The 13379-nt window shown below is 37.3% G+C and overlaps 2 protein-coding genes across 10 annotated transcripts in view; both read right to left on the bottom strand.

Annotated features, from left to right (window-relative positions):
• LOC311276954 (uncharacterized protein) overlaps positions 1-4828 on the bottom strand; it is a 47230-nt gene extending 42402 nt beyond the window's left edge. For 5 of the 7 annotated variants that reach the window (XM_084387022.1, XM_084387023.1, XM_084387027.1 and 2 more), the window contains exons 1-3: positions 4579-4828; positions 1297-1355; positions 753-802 (exon numbers count right to left, since the gene is read on the bottom strand). In XM_084387022.1, coding sequence (XP_084243148.1) covers positions 753-802; positions 1297-1355; positions 4579-4631 — 162 coding nt within the window. In that variant the 5' untranslated portion in view covers positions 4632-4828. Of the gene's footprint in view, positions 1-752; positions 803-1296; positions 1356-3402; positions 3591-4578 lie in introns of those variants that run through there. The other 2 variants (XM_084387025.1, XM_084387026.1) reach the window with 2 other exon arrangements.
• A 1290-nt stretch (positions 4829-6118) lies between these two features.
• Positions 6119-13379, bottom strand: part of LOC311277441 (uncharacterized protein) — a 7443-nt gene continuing 182 nt past the window's right edge. The window contains exons 2-6 of one of the 3 annotated variants that reach the window (XR_014625258.1): positions 13270-13379; positions 12628-12720; positions 10560-10619; positions 7979-9119; positions 6119-7879 (exon numbers count right to left, since the gene is read on the bottom strand). The exon at positions 13270-13379 is cut by the window's right edge and continues 1 nt beyond it. Coding sequence is in view for 2 of the 3 variants with exons in the window: in XM_084387757.1 (XP_084243883.1) it covers positions 7686-7879; positions 7979-8098; positions 8982-9119; positions 12628-12720; positions 13270-13379 (655 nt within the window). In the remaining variant the exon portion in view is untranslated. The remainder of the gene's footprint in view (positions 7880-7978; positions 9120-10559; positions 10620-12627; positions 12721-13269) is intronic. The other 2 variants (XM_084387757.1, XM_084387758.1) reach the window with 2 other exon arrangements.

Below are 13379 nucleotides of genomic sequence, written 5' to 3'. Positions count from 1 at the left end.
GAAATACAAATGGAGTCAGGAATAACCACAAACACCACAGTGATGGGCAGTTGTACCTTCTTCTGAAAGGTCTCTGTGTTTCTACAGCACACAAACACACTTTCTCTCTCTCTCTCTCTCTCTCTCTCTCTGACAGACAGACACACACACACACACACACACACACACACACACACACAGGAATGCACAAAGATCTTTATCTGAGTACAAAGAAATAAACCCCTTTCCTTAAATGGACAGGCAGACATTCTATACCAGAATATCATGAATGCCAAAGAAACCAAAATAGTTGCATGCTGAGTGCTGACCTATTAAAATGAAGTTCAAAATCATCAATAAGTCAGAAAGGCACTTAAAACTGATAACAATGAGAACGTTTACACATAATTATTTCTCATTCAAACTCGTTTTAAGGGTTTAGATCCAAATCAATAAACAAAAAAAATGCAAGAAAACTGTTTGATTTAGAAGTTTTGTGATTTGAATACCTCCAGTTGTGACGTCAAAACATAAACTAACTACATTTAACTACACCGTCACAGATGAAAAGAAAAACTCCTGCTTATTAAAAAATAATCCTGTAAGAATAATGAATATAAGCACACTCAATGGCTGTTTCAAAACCTTGTGAGCTGCCTATCAAGACATCATTTTTGGCATCGTAGGCACACTTATAAGAAAACAAACAAAAGCAAACATTCTGATTCAATTCAAGAGATTCAAGAAATGTTCAGGTTTGTTGTTGTACTTACGTTCTCGTAATCTTTCATGTTCAGAGCTTTGGATGGAGACATCCTCTGTCCTGGAAACAAGAGGCGTTGCAGATGACAAGACAACAGACAGACGAATAAACAAACAAGCTTCTGTTCGCTCCAGAAATGATCATTGTGTGTCTTATTTGTTATTTTCAGAGTATTTCAACCTTTGATGAAAATCTGATTATGACCATGTGGTTCGGACTTCAGAGAGAAATACAACAAGCGTGTGAGACCGTGTGTGTTTTCATAACAGATTTAAAAGGTAAAAGGCTGGAGGGAGGAACATAATATCTGCTGCTTTTCATCTCATTCTTTTACACAACAGTCTCTATAACTCAACAGAGTAGCCTATATAGTCCTAAATGTGCTAAAGTGTACACATATCTAAATCACTTCTGAAGGAACAAGAGAGAATGAATCCGATTCAATATCGTGATGTATTGAATTGTGATATCAATCGTGAGGTAGATGGCGATACCCGGCCCTAGTCATGTGGTGCTCAACGGATTATATTTAAAAGATATGAGGAAATGTCTACCTGTTATGTTGTCCATGCTGAAGTTGCTGCTGCTCAGAGACTCTGGCAGTCTGGAAATACTGCAACATAAACACACAAATATAAGTTACACATCACGTTACACTGAAATCACAACAAATCACAAGCCTGTCAGCATTCATCTATGAAACAGGTGCAAATATCCAGCGGTTACACTGAATACTGAAGCGTCTCTAGCCTATTCTACTTTACTATCCAGCTCATGAAAACACGCACAAACAGTGAAAGAATGGACGGTGCATATGTCTGTGGAATGGATGCTATTCATAATCCAACCTCAAGGCTGGGAACAGGAGCAGAAACAACGTGAGTGTGCTATCATAACTTTAAAGTGCAGCGCTGGCTACAAGCGAGAGCATGATGTAAGCAGGCTGTCTGAAACTAATGTGAATGTGCAGATCACAGCATCTTTATGTTGTGTGGGTGTGTGTTTGCTGTGACTCTTGGCATCCTAACAAGTTCAATCCCCTTCACTCATCAGACAGTCGTTCAGACCTAAGGCAAGCCCATTAGGACACTCGGCACACTGAAGTTACATAAGACTGAGCAGCCGTCAAACAGAAGAGCCTCACACGTCAAATCTGATGCATTCTTGAATTTCTTATGAAACCAGACCAATTTACAGGCCTTCATTTGGGATTATTAGCATTTCTGGATTAACACATGTACTGTTTCAAAAATTGTACAACAGTATTCTTAATGGATAATGCATAATTTTGTGAATTTTGTGAAAAAATATCATTCTGAAAAAATAAATGTAAAAATAATCATATGTCTGAGACTCTCATTTGCTGGTTAATTGGATTATATCGTATAAGTAAGTCTATATTATATAAATATGTGTGTAGTACTGTGTAGTATGCAGAAGTTAAACTGTCACGCACAAAGTTCATATTATCTTCAGACGCATGTCTGTTTACTACAATTTTTCTTTTAACTACTAATAACAGTGTAGCACAGATTTGACCATGTTTTAAAAATAGAGATTGACCAAAATGTATAATCTCTGACACATAATGATAATTTTTATGTTGTTGGTGGCCGATAACCGACAAACAATTGTTACTTCTTGAAACAATAATTAATAGCCTAATTGTTATAGCCTACTAAAACAATAAATACCAACAGTACTATGATTTTTTACAATAATTATAATAGACTTTCAAATAATTTACTGAAGAATCAATTATCAGTCCATCTCTAGTTCAAAACCATTCAGCTGAATTTTCTCTCTAATCAGCAAGAAAAGGTGTAAAAAAGTACATATCAGCATCAGCCACTGACAAAACCCCAACACAACCCCTCAAATGACCATCTCATCCTATTTGTGTGTACATAACAGTAACAGAAACAAAAATGTAGCCTAAAAATATAACAACTTCCATAATATTCATACAGCATTCAATCATTAAAAATCACACATTCATGTGAGAATCTGCTCAACAGTGCAAACTGTGTCTATTATTGTCTATGACAGGGCTCTCCAAGCTCGGTCCTGGAGGGCCACTGTCCTGCAGAGTTTAAAGAAACACACCTGGGTCTATGACATTGTCTATTATTTATTGTAACAGTATTTTGAGGATGGAGCCAAACGGATGCACAAGCCGCTCCACAACACAACACATCACGGCCAAACAACTTCCTCTTCTCACGTTTTCCTGCACTGTTAGCATTGAGCTAGCCACAAACTATCACAAAACTGTTTCATAGGTTTCACATACGAGTCAGAGTTTCAGAAACATATCTGAATTGGTTAAAAGCTCCTATCAGATGTCAGGGAATAAAGGCAGCAGACTGATATCAGCTTTCATCTTGTGTTTCCCCCCTCCACAGGCTCACCAGCTGGTTTATAAAAGTGACACTACAATGACACAAGCATCAGGACAGCATAGATGGACTGATCTCGAACTTGACAATCAAACCCAAGAGTCCTTCAACTCTTACCCATTAAAGACCTCCTGAACTTGGCAAAGTCTGATCTCTGAATCGTGTAAGCACCATAAGAGTGATCTGATGCAAATCTACACATCTACAGCACTAACTCTATACACAAGCAGCACAGGTGTAACAGTGAGTGTATTAACCTACCTACATCAGTCCTTCATGGTCACATGGCCACAGAAAAGTAAAAGACAGAGATCAGTGTGTCAGATAATAAACAAGAGCGCTTTTCCGCTATATGTGTGTGTGTAATCCAGGAAGGAAGCGGTGTGTTTTCTTCTTTGACAGCGCATGATCAACTCACAACTCATAACAAGCCTCTCTCTCTCTCTCTCTCATCATTTCTCAACAACACAACTTGTGCCACTTCAGAGACAGAGACTATATGCAATGCATTAATTGCATTCTGTGCACCAGTAAACTAAATAAACCAGTACAATCATCTTGCATTGCATTCAATGCAAATGACTGTATTTAGCCTACTACAAGCACTTTTATTTAATGCATACTAAAAAACAATTTAATGCAGACAACTATATTTAATGCATTTACAAAATGTTGTTACTCCATTTTAATGATCCCTCCTGTCAAGGTTTGTTGATCATGGATTGTGCCCGTACACACTGTCCAAGGTATTTTTAACATGCATTTGACTCCTGAACATAGTAAACAATGTCAAAAAACAGCCTCGTGTGCCCAGATGCTTTAGAGATCAAGTCCCTGCTATATTTAACTAAGAGGATCATGTGTTTTGTTTTTTAACACGGGGGCAATGAGCATCAAACTTGAACACCAGCCCAACTACGACAAACAACATAGTAATACCACAAAAGCTGGATGAGACTACTCAAATTAAACACAAAATGTCAATGCAAAATAATAAGTATACACATATTATTACCATAAAAATTTATGAATTAAAACTGAACCAGACACGATCAGAAGCTGTCAAGAATGCACATTAACTGCCAGAATGATAACAAAAGCATCAATGCATAATTTCTGAGAAAATACAGAATAAAAATCGTATTCACCAACTCTATCAGCGGTTACATGAAGTAACGTTACAGATATGAAATAAATGTATATCGGTTTAATGTGCAGCAATAGGAACATATTCATAACAAGCTCACAGTGGTTAACATTAGCTCATTTCTTTGTCGAGGTGATTACCAGAAAACATTTTGAAATTCTAATGTTGAATAAACAGAATAAGAAAACTATTGTTGTGCTTAATTTAAATGTTTCCCTTCAAGCTAACATGCTAACGCTAACGTTACCTGACAGACTCTGACAGAAATTTAAAAAAATAAACCGCTTCACCTCAGATTGATGTCAAACGGGAGCGTTTGATCCTCTCCGACCACAGAATCCATTCTGGATCAAAATAACAGTGTCTTGTTTTATCTGTGAACAGTATTTTTCTCAAAACATGATATCCGTTGTGTTATTTTTGAATTATGAGCGGTAGATTATGGATGTAATTTCAAAGCAGACGTTGGAACCGCCATTTTAAAATCGGTGACATCACCATGCGCGCTCGCTCAAAGTTTGGTTTACGACATTACGCAGCGGCGACGGAGAGAGCTCATAAATATTAATGAGCTCATCTCCTCGCATGATTGGACAGATTAGGTCGATTAGACCGCCTCTGCTTCACTGTTATTGGCTGTCAAGTAAATTGTAACACACCACCGAACAGTAACTGTGGTATTATCATATACTGTAAAAATGGTATTATACATGATTTGGAATAACATTTAATTAAATCATCGGTTAATAATACATTATTTGTTGAATTAATGAACTTTAAACTTATATAGGAGTGAGTTTATTACTGATCACATTCTAATGAAGATTGAAAAAATGATGTGAATATTAGCCTACACCTTTATTTGATTTTTTAAATCAAAACCCATAGCAGTACAGAGAACATTAGGGGCATTTAAAAATGTAATGTGTGTGTTTCATCTTGTTTTGTATATATTTTTATTAATAATGTTTCCATGCTAGCAAGTGCAAAGTGCAAACGTAAAGGCAGAGATGGTAAAAGTTTTTTGTAAATAGACTATCTGCTGCCATCTACCGGCAGCAGACACTAAATACAGAATCAGAAGAGCTTCAACAGACAACGATCTTATTAAATATTATTTAATGTTATTTACAAACAAATACATGTTGTTGTTTTTTTACATTTAAATAATTGAACATGTTAGATGATGAAAAAAAGTTAATTTTATACCACCTTTCTACAACAACCATATATTAGGCTAGAAATGGGTTGAGTTTTAATACCTTTTGAAAACCAACCAAAATTGTCAGGTTTTTTGAGGACCAACTAAGGAATAAACACACTAAATAATAATCCATAATGAAAATGTAAACATGCAGAAAGGTTTATGTGAGGTTTGGAAAGTCCCCATCAACTGATGAACAAAACCCTGTGTGCTAAATGGAAAATGTGTGGTTTGGATGTCTCTCTCTCTGTGTGTGTGTGTGTGTGTGTGTGTGTGTGTGTGTGTGTGTGTGTGTGTGTGTGTGTGTGTGTGTGTGTGTGTTTTTGTGAAATGTGTGTCTGTGGTTATGTGGGCTTCACTGCGTAAGAGAAACACTCTTGCCTTCTTCTCTGGATAAGAGTGTTAGCTAAATGTCTTAAATGTAAATGCATGTGAGAAGTGAATTATACTCATGTTGTTCCTAAGTATTTCAAATGCTTCACGAATGAATTACCTCTTAATTTAAATTTTAAATAAAATAAATATTTGATCCAAAGCAACTTACAAATGAGGAATACATTCGTCAATATATTCATACATTCATCTTAAGCACACAATAACAAGAGATGAGCTAGTGAATAGTATTCAAATATGTCATTTTTATTATTTCAATACATACACTTTTAAAGGGGTGGTATAATGCCATTTTCACAAGATGTAAAATAAGTCTTTGATGTCCCCAGAGTGTGTATGTAAAGTTTTAGCTAAAAAAAAAACCCACATATATTTTTATATAGCATGTTAAAATGGTAAATTTTTGAGGGTGAGCAAAAAACGCACCGTTTTGTGTCTGTTCCTTTAAATGCAAATGAGCCGCTGCTCCCGGCACAGGGGGCGGAGCTTCAACAGCTTGCACTCACACAGACATGCACTGAACATTTCAAAAACTTTCAGCCTTTTATGTTCAAACTGAAGTCAGACAATGATGGAGAGACTCAAGAAGAAGTGACGACATGTAGAAGCAACAGGACATTTCTGAATGGTTAGTTGATGAATTTATGTAGCTTATGTGTAGTTATCTTCTAGTCATTGATTAGCATATTCAGTCTTGACAATCTATGTTTTATCGTGTAGTCTCTACCAGCCGTTTGTTGTAGTCCTTAAAAAGCGATTTCTTTAAAAGCAAATATCTTCCTTTGTTTGAACTTTGAGCGTTGTAACTTTGCAGATGTTGTTTATGCGCAAACAGCAACATTACACACTAACTAAAGTTAGAAAAGTGAAATCATAATCAACCACTCCTGGTATAATGGTTCCAAAAAGAGGTTTGTGCAGCGATACTACAGAAGAACCATTCACCAAATAACCTTTCAATATTATGTTGCAAGAACCTTTTTTTATACTGTGAAGAACATTTTAATAATCAAAAACAAATTCCACCATAAATAACCTTTTGTGTAATAGAAATGTTCCGTTATGTTTAAGGTTATTCATGGAACATCAATGCCAATAAAGAACCTTTATTTTTAAGAGTAGGCTCCAAAAGTCTGAGACCTACGCTAATGCTTCAGAAAATTGTTTTCTGAAAAACAATCTGTGTGAAATATTTAACTAAAAAATGGTTTGTCAGCAACACTTGAGCTTGTGCAAAATGTGATAAACCAAGGTGGGGTATGTGATTTGCAAAACGGCTGGCGGATTTTGAAAATACACAACTCAAATGGTCCTACCTTCTTTCCTTTGACTCCACCCATTCGAAGAACATGGACATGGATGGGGGAGGGGGGTATGGTACGACCGTTTGATTGACGAATTTACTGTCCAATGATTCTAGGTGGTCTTGGAAATGATTGGCTGGAGTTTTTCAAGTCCTGCCCGTTCCACAGATGATTAAATTGCTTAATTTTCATTTAAGTGCTTCTAACTCAGTGGCTGTAAGTGGGTTAGGAATAGGATTTCAAGTGATTTTGAAAAAATGGCCAAAAAAGAGAATCAAATACCCCACCTTTAAATATTACTTTTGTTGTTGTTGTTCTGTTTTTTCAGAATTCTTAAACGTGTGTATTTCCGTGCTTAAGTTAAATTAAATCATTTTTTGAGCTTCTTACATCATGACTTAAAACGATAAGCCAATAATTCAATACAATACAATACAATCTTTTTAATGCTCTAATTTATGAAATGGCTGCTGATGCAGGAGTCATGGCACTGTATTCAGTGCCTCATGAAGTAGGAGAGCAGAGAACAGCAGAGGAACAGGAAGCTCTGGGTGACACTCTGAGCCCCGTTACACAGGTTCCTCTCACAACATGAGATGCCCTCATTAAGTCCTAAAATCTCTCCTGGCGCCTCACAGGCAGATATAGATGCACATCCTTTTGTAGCCACTGACTGATGTGAAGAAGTTTCTGTAAAAAAGAATGAAAACATATATAACATATATAAGAATGGAAAAAATAATAATAATAAATTATATATATATATATATATAAATTCAGAATTCTTACTGTATGCAATAAAGCAGTTGTCTTCATCCCCCCAACAACTGATTGTTTTTGAGCAGTCCTCTTCATCACAAGTGTAACATCTCTTTCCATTGGGATCTCTTTCCATATGAGGGAACACATCTGCATTTATTTATTATAAAATATAATATTGCTCAGCTGTGGGATTTACATTGAAGTGCACTGGGGGGGAAATCTGGCTACATTTAGTGTGTCACAAATGCCAGCTGGAGTGCCCTTGATACTCATGAGAAGGCACTCCTCCGTAGTCCATTACAAACTGCATTTCAAGTGATTGCAAGTGACGTCACAGGCAGAGGAAGCGCTGGTGTCTGAGCGTGCAAGTCTGAGAGTGCAAGTGAAGGTCTGCAGCCAGACGCTATTGGAATTTCCCAGAACCCATTGCCCCGGACTCATTAGGCCTGGTTGTTTTCATCTGTGCATCGTTAGCTTGTTAGGCTTTGCCTATATTGATACCTTTTGCCTATATATCCCATGTTCTCTGTCATTCATTGCCAGACTTAGGGGTCTGGTTTCCCCCATCTCATGGTTTGGATCTTTTGCCTATCGGTTTGCTTTTGTTTCCTGCTCAGTTTATTTGCACTGATTTTGTATACTACGATTCTGGATTACCCCTTAATAAAGACTGCATTTGGATTCTCAACCCTTGTGTCTCAGAGCAGTATGTGACATAGCACAACTGCCAATTTTGTCAGATTTATCATAAATAAGTGTTCCAAAAAGAAAATCCACAAATTGTTTATCCATCAATATTCAATAAAAAATATTTTTTTTATGCCGGGGAAACAAACACATTTTCCTTAACGAGAGCCTTTAGCCAAATAATCAGCCCTGAACCCATGCCCTCTCATGTTCCTAACAGATACGATTACTAATTTATGCTGTATCAGTTTATAGTGATGCACAACATTATCTAACATCTAACAATATCTTACAGCATATTCCCTTAATTATGCTTAGTTCATGGTAAAATAAAGGATGATACCTGAAACTTCTTGATTGCAAAGGTCTGTGCCGCAGCAGTCAGCAAAATATTCTCTTGTCCAACAGCCTGTGCCAAGAGACCAGCTTCTACAATCGTATGGCAATGCACACCCATAAGATGTGGTTTCCAGCTTTTTGCCTACATAAAAAGAGAAATGAATTAATGAATTAGCAGCTCTGGTTCATACTGCATAAACTACACGATACACTAAAGTCAGTTATGACACAAATGAAGACTGAACACTATTTTAATAGTACTTTATTCATCTGTTTAACAACGAGACACCTCATTACGTAAGCCCTGAACCGCAACGTAAAAAAATAAAATAAATAAAGATTAAAGTCGAAACATTTCGAGAATACAGTCTTCCGTAGAAGTTGCGGGTGTGTGCTTGCCATTGTTTCACAAAAAGCGAAAAAGTAAAAAGCTACTATTTTGTATAGATCCATGTCCGAGGCAGTTCGACTTCACGAACACACACACACACACACACAGAAGACTGTATTCTCTTAATTTTGACTTCATTCTCGTAATGTTTCGACTTTAATCTCGAAATAGAATTTCGAATTTTTGAATTTCGAATATTTATTTTATTTATTTATTTTAAGTAGTGTCATAGGCTACTCCTGCATAAATGGTCATCAATAGAGACTGGTCATCAACACACACACATGAAAATGATGAAAATGGTCATCAACACATGCTTAGTTGATACCGTTTTCCTTCACACACACACGCACACACACACACACACACACACACACACACACACAGCGAGAGAGAGTATATATATACTGTCTCTGTGTGTGTGTGTGTGTGTGTGTGTGTGTGTGTGTGTGTGTGTGTGTGTGTGTGTGTGTGTGATGTGTGCCCTTGTTTATATTACATTGTGGGGACCAAATGTCCCCATAAGAATAGTAAAACCTGAGATCACCTACATTGTGGGGACCAGCCAGCGGTCCCCACTTTTCAAAAGGCTTATAAATCACACAGGATGAGTTGTTTTGAGAAAGTAAAAATGCAGAATGTTTCCTGTGATGGGTAGGTTTAGGGGTAGGGTTAGTGTAAGGGGACAGAATGTACAGTTTGTACGGTATAAAAACCATTACGTCTATGGAGAGTCCCCACAAAGATAGTGAACCAGACATGTGTGTGTGTGTGTGTGTGTGTGTGTGTGTGTGTGTGTGTGTGTGTGTGTGTGTGTGTGTGTGTGTGTGTGTGTGTGTGTGTGTGTGTGCGTGTGTGTGTGAAGGAAAACGGTACACTGGCTGCTGGGTTGCCAGCCAATTACTGCATTTAAATTGACCTCACTGTAGTTCAATTACATTTTCACTCTGAATAGTGAAAACAGAAAGCAAATGTATTCTTTAATAAAACTTCAAAAAATGTCAAAAATCACCAGAAGGTCACATAAGTGAAGAATGAATAATGAAGCTTGTTATAATGATGAGCTGTTTAACTGACTGTCGATAAATGGATATTCATATTCAAATCATGCAATATGCATTACTTATTTTATTTACAGTGGGGAGAACAAGTATTTGATACACTGCCGATTTTGCAGGTTTTCCCACTTACAAAGCATGTAGAAGTCTGTCATGTTTATCATAGGTACTCTTCAAATGTGAGTGACGGAATCTAAAACAAAAATCCAGAAAATCACATTGTATGATTTTTAAATAATTAATTTGCATGACATAAGTATTTGATCACCTACCAACCAGTAAGAATTCCGGCTCTCACAGACCTGTTAGTTTTTCTTTAAGAAGCCCTCCTGTTCTCCACTCATTACCTGTATTAACTGCACCTGTTTGAACTCGTTACCTATATAAAAGACACCTTTCCACACACTCAATCAAACAGAATCCAACCGCTCCACAATAGCCAAGACCAGAGCGCTGTGTAAGGACATCAGGGATAAAATTGTAGCCCTGCACAAGGCTGGGATGGGCTACAGGACAATAGGCAAGCAGCTTGGTGAGAAGGCAACAACTGTTGGCGCAATTATTAGAAAATTTAAGAAGTTCAAGATGACAGTCAATCTCCCTCGGTCTAGGGCACCATGCAAGATCTCACCTCGTGGGGCATCAATGATCATGAGGAAGGTGAGGGATCAGCCCAGAACTACACGGCAGGACCTGGTCAATGACCTGAAGAGAGCTGGGACCACAGTCTCAAAGAAAACCATTAGTAACACACTACGCCGTCATGGATTAAAATCCTGCAGCGCACGCAATGCCCCCCTGCTCAAGCCAGCGCATGTCCAGACCCGTCTGAAGTTTGCCAATGACCATCTGGATGATCCAGAGGAGGAATGGGAGAAGGTCATGTGGTCTGATGAGACAAAAATAGAGCTTTTTGGTCTAAACTCCACTCGCCGTGTTTGGAAGAAGAAGAAGGATGAGTACAACCCCAAGAACACCATCATAACTGTGAAGCATGGAGGTGGAAACATCATTCTTTGGGGATGGTTTTCTGCAAAGGGGACAGGACGACTGCACCGTACTGAGGGGAGGATGGATGGGGCCATGTATCGCGAGATATCGGCCAAAATCCCTGCTGCAGTGTGTGCAAACCTGGTCAAGAACTACAGGAAACGTATGATCTCTGTAATTGCAAACAAAGGTTTCTGTACCAGATATTAAGTTATGCTTTTCTGATGTATCAAATACTTATGTCATGCAATAAAATGCAAATTAATTATTTAAAAATCATACAATGTGATTTTCTGGATGTGGATCTTCTACACGAGACACACCCGCTACCCACACACACAGGACAATGGAGGAAATCGAGTGTATGCTGTTTTTGGATGTTTTTGTTTTTGCTGTTTTTTATTCAGGAGACTCCGTCTGGCGCGTGCAATGATGACGCAGTGAATAGTGACGATTATCTCTGACCAATCAGCAGTCTGCCGTGTTTTCACGTCACATTTTAGTATCGCCTCAGCTCGCTTAGAACCTTGCCGGAGGTGGTACGAAAAAAAGTACCTGCAAGTAGGTACAGGTACAACTTTTCCATAGTGGAAAACCAAACAAAGCTGAGTCGAGTCGAGTCAAGGCGAGCCGAGGCGAGCTGGTACTGTGTAGTGGAAAAGCGCCATAATAAGCACACCCAAAAAAAAATTTGTGAGTTATTGCAAATTAGTGAGTTTTACTTTACAGTTACATGGTTCCTACTGTAAACAGCAAAAATATAGTTATATCTTGTCGCAACTGCCAGTTTATTACTGTGATTTTCAGTCAGTTTCTTACAGTGTTGTAAAAGTGCAGAAAGTTTTTTGTAGGTTTAGGGTGTGGGTTAAGGTTAAGGTTATAGTATTTATGGCTAGCTGCATATGAAAACAATATGAAGAAAGTCTATGGAATGGGCCCGCCTGCCCATCCATCCATGTAATCAGGGACAATACACATTATAAATCAATGTAAAATGTGCCAGATTTTGGCTAATTTTCATCTAGTCCCAGAGCAGGTTGAAAGAAATTGATAAAAAAAAAAAAAAAACGTAAATACAAAATTTTTAACACCAAAATCGCTATCCCTATAAATCCCTATAATGTTCACAAGTAAACGTGTGTGTAAATTTTACATTTTTCATCATCATGAGATATGAATAAATAGGCTATAAAGATGAAGCAGTACTATACCTTTGCCAGGGCATGTAGAGTGTTTGTTCTTAATCCGGTTTGGGATCCTGTCCCATTCCCGTTGCCAGTTATCTGCCTGTTCTCTTTCCGGTCCTATCACAATAAAAGACTAAATTGAAAATAAAACCTTTTTTTTTTTTCTTTAAAGTAGCACTATATCTCTTGAAATTACACTTTGGGTTGACACGTTGTTTGGTATGACATACCTTGTAAAACTTTTTCAATAATATTTGTAATTATTTAATAATTATTTTAAATAACTTTTAATTAATTGAGAGCATACATGGAATTATTTTTTAGTTTATTTACACTAACATGAACTAGTAATAAAAAGTTGACCAGTTACATAACTTAAGTTTCCCTAATGCTTTGATATAGATACATTTTATACTAAAATCATGATGAGAGAAAAAAAAAAAACAGACAACAGACAAAAACTACATCAACAACCCAAACTCTAATATTTCAGGAAACTCCACCGGCCTAGAAAAAAAGGGCAAGAATATAATCTGGTGAAAAAACAATCAAGAGAAGAAAGATGGTCAGGCATCGTGTGACAAATGCGAGATCAACAAATGCCTGTTTTCTCTTTAGCAGTATTACCAGTAAAAGTGCACTTTTTTTTCATCATACTCAACTTACCAAAGTAGTCTACTGTTTTTGTACTTTTGCACATGGCATTGTCGTGGCATGTCTCTTGACAAGAATAACTTTGTTGATCCAAGCATTTTTTATGACAGCTCAGAGAGAAT

This window comes from Rutilus rutilus (assembly GCF_951802725.1).
Source record: "Rutilus rutilus genome assembly, chromosome: 18".
NCBI classification, from domain to species: Eukaryota; Metazoa; Chordata; class Actinopteri; order Cypriniformes; family Leuciscidae; genus Rutilus; species Rutilus rutilus.
Note: the sequence above shows the minus strand (reverse complement) of the source record. Positions and strands in the feature narration are given on the sequence as shown.